The following is an 18,224-nucleotide window of genomic DNA, read 5'->3' as shown; positions in this document are numbered from 1 at the left end:
AATTGACGTTGGTTTGAATAATAAAAAAGGGAAAAACTCGCCAATAGATTGTAAGAATGTTTAAATAATACTAACCGGATGCTTCAGTCGGTGATGGCTCATTAGCAATGGGATGCTCTGCTGTGATCGCTTCTTGTTTAATTTCTTCAGAAATAGTTATTGCATTAACTATTTTCTTATTCTTAATTTTATCCTTTTTCTTGATGCCACCGCTTTTCTTTGATCTCACTTCGGCGCGGTCTTCCCAAGTTGTAAGACGTTTTTCTATATCTTCGACTGAAATAAGTTTCGAATAATTATCAAAGTGACAAAATAGAGCATTTTTAAGTCTAAGACAATTAGGTATAATTAATCACAATACTCACTCTGTTGCATTAATTTAGCATTACAACGTCTTAATTCCATAATGTCATCAGAGGGGTCTCTACTGGCTGCCCTCTGCAGCTCTTGCACCGCTGTTGCTAAAATATCAGCATTGGATATCTATAACAATTTATTATTTTTAGATACACTGCCAAAATCTTTATGTATACAAACACAATATCTATAATAAAATTCAAAACTAATATCCAACCACTAGTTAGGTACATTTAAAACAGAATTTATCCCACTCCCAAAATACTTAGACCTAATAATAGATTTATTGACAAAATTTGCAGCTCAATTAATTTAGTTAACGCTGAATGAATTTACACACTTGTTTGGTCCCGAGATCACCGTGTGAACTGAATAGGTAATTCCCCGTAAATGAGTTTGATTAAATTATTAACGGGGGTACCTATATTCTAATTATATGTTCCCGTGTAATTGGTGTAAATCATTTTGGGTAGGTGTGTTTTGTTTTTCTTATAGGTCTACCTGTGTAGTTACCATCCGATTAACTATTAAATTACGTCTCCTTATTTCAATATATTTATTAAAGTTCCAATGATAGAATCCGTATTTTAATTTAATTTGCAGTTGGAATCGAACCCAATGCTGTTTTCTATAAATAGGTAAGTATATTTCTATTAAAAGTTAAAGCACAGATAACCTAATATTAGGATAGTAGCTATCGTATTCAATAATCTGTGATATTAGTAAAACTTTTTTTACCGTATCTTCACAGCCCAAAGCCTGTGCTAGCTGCGCCATCGCCTCTGAGGTTTCCACTCGCCTCTCTCTTTCGTATTGGGCGTTTCGCGCCCGCCTTTCTTCCTGAAAATTAAGCATACATTACCATAAATGTTAAAGGCACATGAAAAATTTATTAGTTCGACTTAACTTTGTAAACTTGTAAAACGCTTTTGGTATTGAAAAGTTATTATACATTTTATGATTAATAATTAACTACTCAGTCGACATAGTCTAGGTCATAATATGTATTAGCACAGACTAATAATAATATACTACGTATACAAGTATTAGTAAATAGTAAAACTTACAACGGACAGTGGTACTCTGTTCTTTCCAGCGGGTCTGCCTCGTCTCCTTTCTTGATCTTTGAAAAAATCCTGAAGATGGTCATAATAAGTCAGTCATAATAAGTATTTTATACATATGTATACAATAATTTCACAATTTGCACAAACTATTACAAACACAACTTACACTTTTGCCCATCTTTGAACTATATAACGTTTAAAATCTAAAGCTATGAACTATATTTTTTCTTGTTTATTTAAACACGATTTAAATGTAAATGAGAAAAGTTTTGTAAACTATTTTTTAAATACCTTTTCTATTTCATCCCCAAAAGGAGATTAAATCCCCACTCCTGTAGGTACTTAAGGCTTTCAGCGAACGTTATCTCTAGGGTTTATGACTCTATTGTTGTTAATCCATCGCTACAATTTAACAAATAAGCTTTGTTTTTAGTAAAAGAGATTCTAATAATAAAAGAAAGACTTATCGTATTGGACTAATAAGTTCTTATTACAAAATATGGCTCATAATTACTAATAATCGAGCTTTTTTAAGGCTTTTTACAATGCCTATATGTTAAAGAACGTCATTATTGAAATGTCTCTTGCGGTTTCTGCTAGATGATTGTTTTTATTTGCTCTATTATTTTTAACTCTACATTGTATTGTACAAGATACAAACGTCCATATAATTAATGTGGTTCAGGTAATTAGCAGATTTGCATTTACAATAATTTGAGCATTTAAACTGATTAAAGTCAGCAAGTCTTTCAGGCATCGCTCCTAACTTTCAAGTTAGAGAAAAAAAAGAATGTCGATATACCTACCTACTTCTAATAAGTTTGTTAAAAAATAATTGATTTCTATCAATATTTTCGTAGGTACTGTAATAAACTAATAAATACATCTTGCGGGAAATAAGAAAAATAACAAAACCCCGACAGCGGCTGGTATAAGAGTCTTAAAGTTATTTTCTTTGATCGGATGTTGGTTCGTTAGGTAAGTTCGCGACGTTGATAGTTTTGGTACAATTTGCAAGTGACTAGTTCTTTATATCTACGCAAACATAAAAATAACAAACTTTTGTAAACACACTGTGTTTGGCTTATTGTATAATATAGATTTAGTGAACATAATTTGCTAATCTAATTTTTTTTCCAGCATCAACGTGGTACAAATACACGTTATTAACTTTATTGAAATCTTTGAGTGCTCGCTAATTGTATACTTAAAAATTTAAGAAACAATAGAATATAGAATTATGGTTATTATTTCGTACTTATCTATAGTGAGCATTTTATTAGTGTCCTTTGTTATTATTAGATGTTTACAAAACGTTAATTATTTATTATCATGGGTCTATTTAATTATAGGTACATTTTTTATTAATTAAGTTTTTGCCTTGAACCACCCCTAGGAGCGGGTAATCTACTAGTATCTATTGAAAGGTGAGCTAACAAGCCGTGTATGAAGCTTTTATATCAACGAGGACACTCGACTATACCTTGCTGAAACCAATTACCTCGCTCCTTTATACAGACACCTTTTAATTATCAAGTCATAAGGTAAAGTACGTCTTTATGACATAACATTAATCTTTTAACTACAGTGGGTACGCGGAAAATGGATTGTTTGATCGAAAATTAAAAGTGTTTAAATGAAAATTATGAAATAACTACTTAGAGACAAACTTTCAATAGTAAAAATATACTTATACTTTGCTGGCAACAAAATATATATACAAATATATAAGTATTTGTTTTATTATATTCATCGCCACATAAGTATTTAAACCACTTTATCAGCTTATTTGTTTTGGTCATTAAATTGACTAATGTAATCTAACGTTAATAATAGATAGTCGTTGTCTCTTTAACTACCCTGAAACATAAATTTTTAAATCTTTACTAGACAATGCTTTAATTATTAGTCATCAAACTCTGTCTCTAGTTTTAAAATACAAAAGCAATATTCATAGATTCGTGCAGCTGAAAGTTGTATTGAAAGCACCCTTATTACCTATGCATTATAAACATCGCTAATGAGCTTGACCTCGTTGCTTATTCAGCAATTAATTAAATAGCGTAATGGTACTTTATTATGTGATATCTATCCACATTATTATTGTTTCTAAATAACTGTATTGTATGTAAAATACATTGATTTATGTATATGTTACTTTTATATTTTCCCAATAAACAAAGGGGCAAGCAAGGCAATTACCTGTGTAGCCTATTCAAATACGGTTTATCTAGTCTACCGATTAATGAAATTTCCATACACCTTTTACCATGAAATCACGGGCTAAATATCAAAGGTAAAATGTTGAAGGATGAGTAAATTGTATTTTCGGGTCGTAGTAACTTGCTCGGAAATGTTGGTGTTATGTTTTTTTATACCTGGGTGGCCAGGTAGGGTAGTGTGACCCTTTTGTTTCTAAATCTGTAAGGATTATAGGTAAAGTGTGTTGTTAGGTAGTCAACACACAACTTTGTTTTTGCAAATGGTGCAAATATGAACTCTCTCTGATTCTGATTACTATCTACTTACCATGCTTAGTTCAGTCACTATTATATCATCTGTAGTTCAGCTAAGCATATTCTGTCAGAAAGGTAAAATAAAACAAAATACGTAGATAGTTATATTCAAAATATTTATTTAATATTCTATAATTGCCGTAAATTTAAATTTATTCGGTACTAGCGGTCCGCCCCGGCTTCACCCTTTTTTTTTTTTTTTTTTTTTTTGTGTGGTGTCTCTCAATGTTAGCCAGAAGGGCTTCTACATTTTAACGCGGACGCGGGGGTGAACTGAAGGTTCACCCTGGTAGCGACATGCACAAGGGCGTCCCCCCTTGACGGGGACCACGAACCTCGGCTTGAGCTGTCGCTTGAGTGGAGGAGGCCAGAAGGGCCCTAATCGGACGGGCCGGCTTCACCCGTGGTACATGTTTACGTTTTCTCTCCATAAGAACCATCCTCGTACTTCAAGGAATATTATTATCGAAATCGGTTCAGCCGTTCTCGAGTTATGCGCTTACCAACACATTTTGCGATTCATTTTTATATAGGTATAAGAATTATAGGTTAATCGACGCCAAAATCAGCTGTATTCCGAAAAGTTCACGAAACCGTTCCGCCCGTGGAACCCTGGCACGGAGTCAAACATGGACCTCGTAAATAGTGACCCCAGTTCCGATTGGCCGGCATTCTGTTGACAAACACATTTATCTATATATCTCTGGCCGTAGTTGAACATTACGCCACGAAAATGGATGCTGCTTCGTGAAATAACATCATTTGCCAATTTAAATTTTCTCTACATAGGTATAAAATATAAATTTAATTTTTTTATATAAATTTTCTATACATAGGTATTTTTTTTACCAAATACATAAATGGATACACATTATTTTTGGTTATGTGGTGGAATATTTTCAGGTATATAAAAATATTGAGTAGCTATATAAAATGTATTTTATTCCCATTATAGGACGGGGACCTTAGGATAAGGCATCAATATTATCTACTAAAATCCACAACTAGAAAAAAACTTTTACCTATGTTTATGTATTAATTTATAAATCTGACTAGGTATGTAACTACAGGGAACACAATTACCCGTCATAGAGGCAGCAATTTGCAGCGCCGTACGTGGGCTCTAATATCCGCACAGACCCCAGACGTCAATTGAGAGACCTTCGCTTTTTATTAAACTCAATATTATCGTATAGCGTACGTAAAGATCTTGTATATTTTACACAGAATATTCTGTATAAGGTAACGAGAGTGAACATTTAATAAAAAGGTGTTTCGCAAGCACAAATAGTATTTACCTACTCCGTGTCCATCTATTCTTTAATTTTTTTTACGTAAACATGTTCGCATTGTTTTAGTGCAATTTTAGCTGACATAAGGGCAATCGCTTTGTTTGTAAGTTTCTAATCTTTATAAGCTAGTTACTTAAGTATTGCGTAAACTTGTTATTAATATTTTACTGTACCTACTTAGTTGGCATAAATAGGATTTGTTCATAAATAAAAGTCACAAAACGTAATATTATCTTTCTTCATCCGATAACAGTTTTTAATCCAAGTAAAATACGGAGATTTTCTCTTTACATTTTAAATCCTAATATTTCCTTTACCTAGTATTTTCTAAAGCTTCCTTTTTTCTGTTTAATCCGTTTTCCATTCGACATCCGCTTCGCTAAACAAAGTATTATTTATTATGGATGAAAAATATATCGTTCTTAAAGACAAACGCTATCTACATTCTACTATTACAGAGGAAGATATTATTATAATAATAATTATTAAAGACGAAAGATTTGATTGTAATTTATTGAACTTAAAAACTACTGGAGCGATTTTTTTTCAATAGAATCTTATATTATTGCCCAGTTAAATAGGCTTTATTTTTTACAACGGCATGACCCAAAGGATGCCGGCTAGCGGCTAATCTGAAAGAAATGTGTAATAAATTTTACAACAATTTGTTATGCTCTACCTATTGATAAAGTTTAATGTCAGTGGAATTGCGCGTTCCCGTTGCCTAGTTTTTTGCTAATGCTTTCTCTTAAGCTCTTTGGTTATAACTTACAACATTAAATCAATTAGGGAGAGTAGGTACCTACTAGATATTGTATCAAGTATAAACGTCCGCGTCGAATAGAGATAGTCTATCCGGCAACCGGCAAGGCTCTTTCATTTTTTACTATCTTAGGCCTTAGCACACAACAATGATTTTATGACTTTACGCTCGATATTTCATAAATTTGTTATTAAAGAATATGAATAATAGAATACATCCATATTATTTAATATTATAAATGCGAAAGTAACTCTGTCTGTCTGTCTGTTACTCAATCAAGCCCTAACTACTGAACCAATTTGCATGAAATTTGGTATAGAGATATTTTGATACCCGAGAAAGGACATAGGCTACTTTTTACCCCGGGACATAGGATAGGTTTTATCCCGGAAATCCCCCGGGAACGGGAACTATGCGGGTTTTTCTTTGGCTGCGCGGGCGAAACCGCGGGTGGAAAGCTAGTAAAAAATAAATTGGAAATTTATCTTCAGAAAACAACTAGTGATAGGTACCACAAAAGTTCTTCTATCCTTTACAACGTAGTCAATCAAATGTATAGAAACTAGACTGGCAGTTGTATCTACATCTTAGATCTACATACAAGTGAGGTATTAACAATGTATACACAATCGGGCTTCGAGTGGATTAATATGTGAATGTTGAATGAGGTATGAGACTGAATCCGTAAAAAATAAAGACATCTCTTGAGTCTTGAATCTTTACATATCAAAGCAAGCAAACGTACTAATAGAAAACCTTTAGGTATGAAAAAGTTTGCTCCAAAATAAAGAATGATAATATACCTACTTGTACTTACATGGCATTTCATAGGATGTGTCTCGAGTGCTAGGTAATTAGGTATTTCATTTTGTGCATTATTTAAAAATTAAGCCCATTTTCGTTGTCATTATTTTCGACAAATAAAAATTCTCTTAGCTTTAGAAATATTTTAAAGGAGAATTTTTTATCTCTTCTAAGGATAACATAGCGAATTCTTATTTAATATTTAAGATTAACGAAGACTACGTATTTGTTTTATCGCGTCATCGCTGTTTTCTAAGAACTTCCTAATTGCCATCTCTTCAAAGTTCTAAGTAGATTCCGATATGGGAAGTTTATGGGGTAGGTAATAAAAAATTACCTGTAAGAGTTTCAATTGTTTTGACCGCTGTAATATTATGAAGCTATGAGTTAACAAATAAAATGATTCATTCGAAGTGCTATTTTTGTTAAAATATTTGTGATGGTGTGAAATGGTCACATAACATCATATACATATTATAATATACATATACTAGCGACCCGCCCCGGCTTCGCACGGGTGCAATGCTGATACTAAATACACTACAGAAAAACTGTGAACGTTGTATATATAAAAACATAGCGGCCCGCTCCGGCTTCGCACGGGTATAAAATAGATAGCCGGGCGGCCGGCCGGTACCGCCGCAAACGCTACGTCCCGCAATTTTTAAATCTGTAATATCTTCGAAAATATTCACTTAAATCATACGGTGTAAAGGGCAATATAGATCTATATTAAATGAACAATGTATTCAAGGTATTTAATTGGTTAAGGATTAATGCTGTATTGGTTAAAATCGCATCGAAAATTAGCCATTATTTGTCGTAAAAAGTAAATGACAAAAAAAAGTTATTGTGGGTTATTCATAAGAGATAGACATATATACCATCGCGGACTTTTCTGTACATCTTTTCAATGTGTATAATACTTAGTACATTATTTTGATAAAACTCGTAGGGTTTAGCCTGCGTTTGCAATGTAAGCGGAAAAAATGTAATTTTTTACGACATCACATTAGAAATCTCAAAAATAACAGTACTTCTCCACTATTTAATGGATGTTATTATACATATAAACCTTCCTCTTGAATCACTCTATCTATTAAAAAAAACCGCATCAAAATCCGTTGCGTAGTTTCAAAGATTTAAGCGTACAAAGGGACATAGGGACATAGGGACATAGGGACAGGGAAAGCGACTTTGTTTTATACTATGTAGTGATATACAGATTATGACTCTACATAGTATTATGTAACGTTACCACCTATATATGTTTCTTCTTTCGTCTATAATTATGTAACTTACTAATTAAAAATCCTAAATGATCAAAAATAATTTATACAAAAAGGGTGGTGGTTTAGTCCACCTACATTGCGTGATACAATAGTATTGATTTTATGGGGTTTTCCTTGGGGCTTTCTTTGTCAGGATAATAATATTATTCACACGAAGGGTCCTACGAATAAATGGTTTTACCTTGTGAGTGTAAAAATAACATTAAATGTTAGTGGCTATGTTACTGATAACGGGTACCTACATATAAGCGTGCAGTATAGAAAAAATCATTATTAATACGAAAATAGCGTCAGCTACTTCATTACATACTAATATTGTTCTAGGATATCTTATAGTCAGGAGAGTCATTAGCCCGTCCGATGTTATTCCAGTCACGTTTGATAAGTAATTAACTTCCATAAGAAACTGGAATTGGAAAGATATTGTCTAAGAGCCTGTGAATGGCCTACCTATATTTCAAATTAGCCTACATACATATAATTAAAAGATTAGCATGTACCAGCTACATAAATGTCAATCAAGAGCACGAATTATATAAATTATTATAGGTAAAAGTTATTCTTGGTAAATTGAATGTTATGTACGTTAAAAATATGGACTAAAGATTAGGTAAAAAACCGAGATTTACGGCTTATTACCTACTTGCTAAATCTATTAAATCTATTAGAATTGTATTGAAAAAAATAATTAAAATGGTTAACTTTAATCAACAATAACTATTATCATGCTTTATATTTCCTATCTATGCTATACGTTTTATCCAGTCAAAAGCTCTAGAGCTTTCAGTTTTGGACAAAATTTGTGGTTATATTATACGATACGCCGCACTGAAATTAAAATTTACGCTTAGCTTGTTCAAAATCTGATAGGATACCAATTATGGAGTGAAAAATAACAGAGCCGGGGTGACACTAACAAATATTATTTCCTTTGAACGTTATTGTACTACGCATAGAGCACATTTTCATTTATGCAATGCTTTTCGAAACTCACCAACCAATTTTTGGGTAACATCACTAATGAGCTTTTTAATAGCTGTCTAGTCGAATTAAAAAGGGTAAAAAATTATCCGTAATCAATAGAGGTTGCAGTTATGATTAAAGCAGCACCAATATTACTTAAAACAGCCATGATTTTTAACGCGTAAGATACTTGCTTTCTATTAAACCTGATTTACATTAATTATAGATTATATCAGTATAATAAAAAGACATTTCATGTGACCAAAAATAAATATTTTTATGGAAGAAACGAAGTAAATAGATGCATGTTTACGTAAGTTTAATAAAGAATTCCAAATTAAAACCATGTTCAACAAAATAAAACGTTCATAATATGAACTCGAATGCGAATCGAGCGTTTAATTTTCCTCTCATTTGTTACTAATTGATGTTCTCCCGAAGGGCTGCCGCCACACATTAAATTGATATAATAGAGTTTGTGCCGCGCTGGTGTTTCTTGCAATAACATGAGCAATAACACGACACGTAATTAAAATTGTATTTACACTAGCTAGCTGCATTGCTATGCGTGTAAATTATAAGGTTTTGATATGGTAATTACAAAACTTTTATGTGACTATTTAAATTTTCTGACGCTATAAGGAACAAAAATAATGATATCTATTACCTACTTTTTATAAGTTCATAGTCGGTACTTCGAACATTTTATTTTTTTATTTTTAGCACCAAAATTTCTCCAGATCTCAAATGAATTTTCTTTTTTTTTATTCTAACTAGATACCTTTATAACTAAATTATTATTTACCTTTGTTTTGCTCTAGATATGTTTCTACACTATATATTTATGTTAATCTACAATTGCAACATAAATGAAAGATCATTTATGTTATTTGTTTCTCACCATTTAAACCTTCTCTGGACTACGACAAAGCGATCCTCTGGCCAAATGCCATGCAAATGCCATGCGAATGCCATGCGAATGCCATGCGAATGCCATGCGAATGCCATGCAAATGCCATGAAAATGCCATTTGCCTCTTTTACCTGTGACATGCACGGCTTTTAGCATATATAACATAATTTAATATAAGTAAATAACGAAATGACAGAATTTAACTGGGATGCAGTAGTTACTTTTATTAATAGAAAAGTATCAAGAAAATGAATCATTGTATAAAACCGGCGGCCTGTATTCAGCGGCAAGGCGGTCTAAAACCCGGCGGCATGTGTGGTTGCGCCAAAATGACAGTACCATGACTGCGTTAGAACTTAGAGCCCTTAATTATTATTGAAACACACGAAAGGTGTGCAGTACGTGCAAAAAGTTTATACGTTCTGACCATTTTGAAATTATGTGCTTATTTTGTTTGTAAAATACTGATTAGACTAGGTTTTTTATGTATATATTTTTTTTGATCTCATATAATGTGAATTATGTGATATTACGACTGAAAAAGAGGTATTTTTGGTTTTAGTTGTTTTTTCTAATCACAAAAGATATGGTTGTATGTTTTGTTGATTATTTTAAATAGAAAATTTATAGTAGGTAATGAAGATTTCTAAAAAATAAACAGACTTTTTCATTTATTTGTGTACTTTTCCTTGTTTTAAAAATGGTATATACCTACCCTTAGGGCCGGCGCCCACTGCCGGCACGGCACGGCATGGCATGGCAGAGCATCCCGCGGCGTGCAATGGCACCCCGCGGCGTGCAGTGGCATCCCGCGGCGTGCTGCGTGATCCCGCGGCATTCAGTGGCATGCCGTGGCATCCTGCTAAAAGCCCCACTAATGCTGCATAAGTTTCAACCTTATTTCAACTAGCTAGCAATCATAATTCCTCGACCCCAAAGTGACGCATACGCCTCGCGGGATGCAATGGCGCGCCGCGGCATTCCTTGGAATGAAACAGCAAGACACGTCATGCCGCCGCATCCTGCGGCGTGCCGCGTCATGCTGCAGCATCCTGCGATACGTCGCGGCATCGTGGCACCGAAATAAAGTAACTTGAATTCTAAACTGATTGAAATAAGATTCAAAATAACTTCATTAGTAATAAGATCCTCTGCCCTGCCATGCCACGCCGTGCCGGCAGTGGGCGCCGGCCCTTATAGACCACGCGACCTCACACGTCACTTTTAGATACGCGACTACTGTAGGGTTAAACGCGTGTAGTAAAAAAAAAGGCTAAGTTTTACCGAATTATTTTTTAGCGCAATTCTTTTAAGTTTTACATTCATAGGATCCTTCATCCTGGCAATAATAAACAGAACAAAAAATGAATTATCGAATCAGTCCAGCTGTTCACGACCAAGGGAAATACAGATCCATTTTTTATATGTATACTGTATAGAGATAAAGACCTGCAAAACAACTCTTATAGTTGCAAATTTTCTTTGTTTAACGTGTCCCGACCCCGAGCCACCCGAGCCTTGTATATATCGAAGTTTTGAACCGTCATCTGTCATCCCACGTTAGTTTTATAAAACATACACCTAAGTAGTTGGCAAATAAGTTTGTAGTTTTAGGTACTTTTCACTGGACAGCTACCAGTATACCTAGTCTATTAATAGACTCACATTAATATTTAGAATAGGTGAATAGACGGGTCGAATGGTGGGTAAGCCGAAGTTAGTGTTTAGATGTAAAATCATTTTTGTGTAGAGCTTGTGTAGAGCTAAACTTTTAATGTATCCAACTTGAACTATTCATAAAATAGAAGTTTTCAAAAAAAGTAATTTGAATTTGATATTGATATACATACAATAATTGTAATTATTATACATTAACTATTCATGATTCATCCATAATTCCATAGTCCATGTAGTCTAAGATCCCACTGCAGGATCAGTGCGTTCATCGGTTTTTTGCTGAAAACCGAATTTTTATGTATATTTATAATTAGGAGAATATATATCGACTAGGTTGCCAGTCAAAATTTGGCCGCAAGCATGTTTAATTAAAATTTTTCTAATCGATTTTTGGGAAAAAAATTCGTTCACTTGTTTTTTGAATAAAATGTAGTCTACATCACGTCAAATGATATAAAAATTCTAAAAAATCACGGTTGCCGCTTTTCACCTGGCCGCAACATCTTGGCAGCCTGGTGCAAACAGGTATGATTTCGATTCATTTTTGCGTTCATAACGCACATTTATGAATCATATATCAAATTAAAGCTAATTTTTTTCTATTTATTATCATATATGGTTGCCTAATTAAATCTCGCCGCAAATAACGGCGGAGGCACACGATGCGTTGCGGCGGCGGTGCGGCGCCGGAGCGGTGTCGCTGCGTCGTCTTACATAGAAATATCTGTGGCATGTCACACGATGCGCTCCGGCGCCGCACCGGACTTGTAACCACCAAGACGAGGCGGGGAGGGGTGAATGCGGTGCGACGTCGGAGCGGCACCGCTCAGTTGTTTTGCGTCACAAGGAAGGACACGCTTTGCAACGCTGTTACGACGCCGCTGCGACAGAACAACGTTACGGCGCCGCACCACTCGTGTGCCCACTGACGCGGTGAAATCTTTGCGGTGCGGCGCCGCAACGCATCGTGTGCCCCCGCTCTTAGGGTTGCTTGCTTTTAAAAATTATAAATATAGGATTAGTGCGTTCATCGTTTTTTGCTGAAAACCGAATTTTTATGTATATTTATAATTAGGAGAATATATATCGACTAGGTTGACAGTCAAAATTTGGCCGCAAGCATGTTTAATAAAAATTTTTCTAATCGGTTTTTGGGAAAAAAATTCGTTCACTTGTTTTTTGAATAAAATGTAGTCTACATCACGTCAAATGATATTAAAATTCTAAAAAATCACGGTTGCCGCTTTTCACCTGGCCGCAACATCTTGGCAGCCTGGTGCAAACAGGTATGATTTCGATTCATTTTTACGTTCATAACGCACATTTATGAATCATATATCAAATTAAAGCTAATTTTTTTCTATTTAATATCATATATGGTTGCCTAATTACATCCGGCCGCAAATAAGGGTTGCTGGCTGTTAAAGATGTTGAATATTTAAGGTTGAGTGTAAACATGCTTGCAGCCAAATTTTGACTGGCAACCTAGTTGATATATATTCTCCTAATTATAAATACATATAGTTACATAAAAATTCGGTTTTCAGCAAAAAACCGATGAACACACTAATCTTATATTTATAATTTTTATAAGCCAGCAACCCTTATTTGCGGCCGGATTTAATTAGGCAACCATATATGATAATAAATAGAAAAAAATTAGCTTTAATTTGATATATGATTCATAAATGTGCGTTATGAACGTAAAAATAAATCGAAATCATACCTGTTTGCACCAGGCTGCCAAGATGTTGCGGCCAGGTGAAAAGCGGCAACCGTGATTTTTTAGAATTTTTATATCATTTGACGTGATGTAGACTACATTTTATTCAAAAAACAAGTGAACGAATTTTTTTCCCAAAAATCGATTAGAAAAATTTTAATTAAACATGCTTGCGGCCAAATTTTGACTGGCAACCTAGTCGATATATATTCTCCTAATTATAAATATACATAAAAATTCGGTTTTCAGCAAAAAACAGATGAACGCACTGATCCTGCAGCCGGATCTCGTACTAACATTCAACGAAATAATGACAACGGAATTAGGTATAAGTAGGTACTGTTTGAAAACTATTGTCTACCAATAAGTTTGACCATTGGCCTAGTTTCTTATACAGCTCAATCAATATTCTATATTGACTTTTGCAAGAAATACAGACACCGCATTATTCTGAGGAATAATAAACAATAAACAAATAATAAATATGATGATAAATTCAACATAACTGAATTGAACTTTTATAATAATTAAATGTAGCATGTGATGTTCTATTCCATTGTTCCATTACAAATAAAATTGGATGCTTCCAAGTTAATGTGATATTTGTATTGACTGTTGAAATAGATTTTTTTTCAATATATAGTTATCCAATATTATCTTAAAGGTTTTATGCTTTCTTTGGTCCTAAATGCTAATTATAATAATTATCATAGGTATACAAGTGGGAAGAATGGCAAACTGATAGAGCCATCGCAGCGAGCTCGCTGAGCCATCATGCATCGGTACAAAACTGCTAAGTAATTTTATTTCGCCTCAAATATCGAAAGGGGAACCCATGCCAGGTAGCGGGGTTGATACCAGAGATGTAACGGAGCTTCGATTCCGGTTCCGTTAAGTCGGAACTTCCGATTATTATTACACTTTCGGTTCCGACTTCGGTTCCGATACTTTTGTATCGGATGTTAATCGGAGGTCGAACGAAACAAAGCGGGCGGCGCGCGACGGCCTGTGCCGAACAGGTTCATACATGTCGCGCGGGGAATCCCCCGACCCCCACTACGTGCACTCTATCATCAATTATTTTTTCACTTGTTAGTTGTTATTATTTGTTACGCCAAAGACACGTTTATAGGTTATAGATAATTGTTTTGATTTTTGCGGCTTATTATCAATGAAAGTGATCTGTTTTTGTGTGGGATAATGAAACCTAAGTCCAGTTGTATTTGGAACTACTTCAATGAAGTTAATTCAGATTCGGCAAAGTGTAAACTGTGTATAAAGACGTATTCAAGAAAGGGAGGTACGACAACGTCCTTTAAAAGTCATTTGAAGTCTGTCCATGCCACTGAATATGAAGAATTCATTAAGTCAGAAACTGAAAAAAAAGATACTGTACAGCCTTCGACTTCGACGCCCCTTCAGGATGCTAAAAAACAAATGACTTTAAAAGAAACTTTGCTGAAGAATACAAAATGGTGCACTTCTCATGCTAAATCTAAGGAAATTGACAGATTCATTAATTTTATCTTTTGTTCATTTGGAATTATGCCAATTTTTTTTCACAGTTGTTTTTTATTTTATAATAAAAAATAAAAATGAAAAGAATTGACTATAAATCATGTTTTATTTGTCCTTAAACAAACTGACCCTGCCTCCGATTTCGATTCCGATTTCGATTCCGATTCCGATAAACCAAATTTGAAAACTCCGATTCCGATTTCGGTTCCGATAAAACTACCTCCGTTACATCCCTGGTTGATACTATGCTGTGCTATGCTTTTGATACCGTTGCATATAACAATAATGAGAAAAAAACCGCGAATAAATAAATAAAAAATAAGTGACTAATTGATAACGTTCCATACGACGTTGGTTTAATGCTCTAAGCCCGCCGCGGCCGATTTGTTTAACATGAAAAATATCGTCACTTTATGTTTTCTACGTTATTTACATATATTTTTACAGATAAATTGTGACAGGGAAAAAAATAATTAAATTCTTCTATCCATTAAGTAGATACATTAGATAGGGTGGATGTACCACTAGTTGACCATTTAAGCGGTTTTATCTTTAGCTATATATATAAAAAACAGGTTATTTGTTTTACGTTCAATGTTATTTTTGGGACACAGATAATTGAATACTCACTGTAACTTTTGTTCTTAATATCAATTTGATAACCTTCAAAGGTTTTATGAAAACTACTCTGAAAGTTATTTCTGCTAAAAACACCATTACTTGACCACATTACTCTAAAAGTTGACCATTTTCAAAATGGACAAAATGTCCTTCTTCGAACATTAGTTTTGTTTAATAAATAAATAGATAGGTATATTATTTAATAAATAAAGATAGGTTGATGAAATCAAACCACTTGGTCACGGAAATCAAGTGGACAACTCAAGGTTAATAATATTCTCGGCCCCGAAACCTGACCAACTAAGTTCGGTATAAAAATCTTACGGTGGTCAGCTTTTGGAAATATGCAAAATAAAGCTATGACTTAACTACGGCTTATATGGTTTGTTAAATTAGGTAGGTATAAGCACAAACCAAAGCAAGTCTTTCTTAGCAAAATATAAAGAACCAAGAGCTGACCATACTGGTCAACAATAAGCGAAAAATTGTTTTCGTTGCTCCAAAAGATAACCAGGCCGCTAAAAATCATGAAAAACTGTTCATGCCAAAAATGAAGCCGAAAGTCTATAACAGAATGGTTCAACATTATGCCTATAACAAGACATATAAAGAGTAATCGATTGCATTCAAGATAAATTAAGATTTCCCAATCAACTCCCGATAAAAAACTCTTAGTAAAAAATGTGATTACTTACGGGGCACCTACTTAATTACATCTTCGTGTTGAAAAAATGTCAATATTTCTGACCAATGGCAGCAAGGTTTGTTTTTATTTTATAGATGATGTTGCTTTATAGAAAAAACAATAAACTATCATCTGGGGCTGCCGTATTTTCTTAATTGGCGCGTATATTTGAATTTCGGTCATGTATTGGCGCTTGGTCAGCTAGTGGTACATTGACCCTATTTAGATATTTAAATAAAATATTGTAGTTATGAATATAATTCAATTATAAAAAATCAGGTCGACAGACATAAATTTCATAGTACCTAATTATAGACCGGTACGTAAGTTCGTTGAATAACAATCGTGAATCGACTATCTTGATTACACATGCGCGGGCTTCCCTACCGCACTGAAGTTGCTGCGAGTCGACCTTGTTATTCAAGTGGGCCGTGGAGGCTAGGCCGATTGATGACGAATGGGACCGAGTAGTGCCGAATCGACTGCTGGCTGGGACTTACGTTCGCCCGGTCAACACTTTATTGACTATTTTCTTGCGCTATTCTTATAATAAAACATCGTCCATCGAATTTAAAACATGGAATATACGTATTAAACAAATAAGTAAAAGTGAACGGCAAGTGAAAGTGGTTTTAGTCACTGCATTGGAGTTAATGTACGTGCAGTATTAATATAAGTTTCGTTATTATGACATGAAACCTGGAAGATTCTCCTCGGCAGCTGCACCTGATGAATTACGTTAATTGATACTAATTATACTTGCGACTAAAATAAAGGTAGGATCGTAACGTCATTGTTACACAACCATCCAATTGTATACAAAGGAAGTCGGTAGTTTGCTCTCTATAAGGAAGTATCTAGCCAGGATAATGCCGACCACAGTACACGAGAACATCGCGCTCCTCAACATGATGTCTTCAGACAATTTAGATGATGATTTAAAAAGTGTTGCGCTTCATTACCCATCTGATCGACGCTTGCAAAGCGACGGCGCATGCGTGGAGGAGAGGGTCAGAACCTCGCGTGGCGACATCCTGGTGGCAGTCCGGGGGGACCGTAAAAAACGCGCCATAATCACCTACCACGACCTCGGACTTAATTATGCAGCGAATTTTCAAGCGTTTTTCAATTTTGTTGATATGAGAGCTATTTTGGACAAATTTTGCATCTATCACGTTAATGCTCCCGGCCAAGAAGAGGGTGCCCCAACCCTACCCGAAGATTTCGTTTATCCTAGTATGGATGAATTGTCTTCCCAGATTGATTTTGTTCTCGGCCACTTTGGAATAAGGTCGTTCATTGGATTCGGAGTAGGTGCAGGAGCTAATGTACTATCGCGTTATGCGCTTGCTAACCCAGAAAAAGTAGATGCGCTAATTTTGATCAACTGCACTTCCACCCAGGCCGGGTGGACCGAATGGCTCTATCAAAAAATTAATACTAGACAGCTTCGTTCCAGTGGGATGACTCAAGGAGCCTTAGATTATCTCATGTGGCATCATTTCGGTCGAAGCACTGACAATCGTAACCACGATTTAGTGCACGTCTACAAAGAGTGTTTCTCGCATGTGAACCCAGTTAATTTATCTATGTTTATTGATTCATACCTGCGCCGTACGGACCTGGGAATCTCGCGCGACAGCAACTCTGTCAAGGTCCCCGTCTTGAACGTAACCGGGGCTCTCTCTCCTCACGTGGAAGACACAGTGACATTCAACGGTCGTTTGGAGCCATCCAAGACGTCTTGGCTTTGTATTTCAGATTGTGGAATGGTTTTGGAGGAACAGCCTAACAAAATATCCGAGGCATTCCGATTGTTCCTTCAAGGGGAAGGTTACTGCAGGTAGTCATGTTGCGTAGGAATTACAATATAAATATGCAACGCTGCTACATTTAACCTAGAAATGCACACGATGCTTATCCCCACGCGAGCTTCTACAACACATTTGTTGTGAGCGCATTGGAAACGTAGGAAAAAATTGTTATGCCTTGTTTTAGATATAATTACGAAATATATTTATTTTACGGCTTAAA

The 18,224-nt window shown here is 34.9% G+C and overlaps 1 protein-coding gene across 1 annotated transcript; it reads left to right on the top strand.

The window, feature by feature from the left end:
- Nucleotides 1-16,644: 16,644 nt before the first annotated feature.
- On the top strand, nucleotides 16,645-18,224 carry LOC149480482 (protein NDRG3-like). Its single transcript, XM_089706380.1, has one exon. The coding sequence runs from the start codon at nucleotides 17,060-17,062 to the stop codon at nucleotides 18,035-18,037; it is 978 nt and encodes a 325-aa protein (XP_089562506.1). The 5' UTR covers nucleotides 16,645-17,059; the 3' UTR covers nucleotides 18,038-18,224.

This window comes from Colias philodice, chromosome 18 (genome assembly GCF_061535455.1).
Source record: "Colias philodice isolate Cphi_HAF_F1 chromosome 18, ilColPhil1 Martin Lab GWU primary, whole genome shotgun sequence".
NCBI classification, from domain to species: Eukaryota; Metazoa; Arthropoda; class Insecta; order Lepidoptera; family Pieridae; genus Colias; species Colias philodice.
The sequence above is the reverse complement of the archived record's forward strand: the minus strand, read 5'-3'. Positions and strand labels throughout refer to the sequence as shown.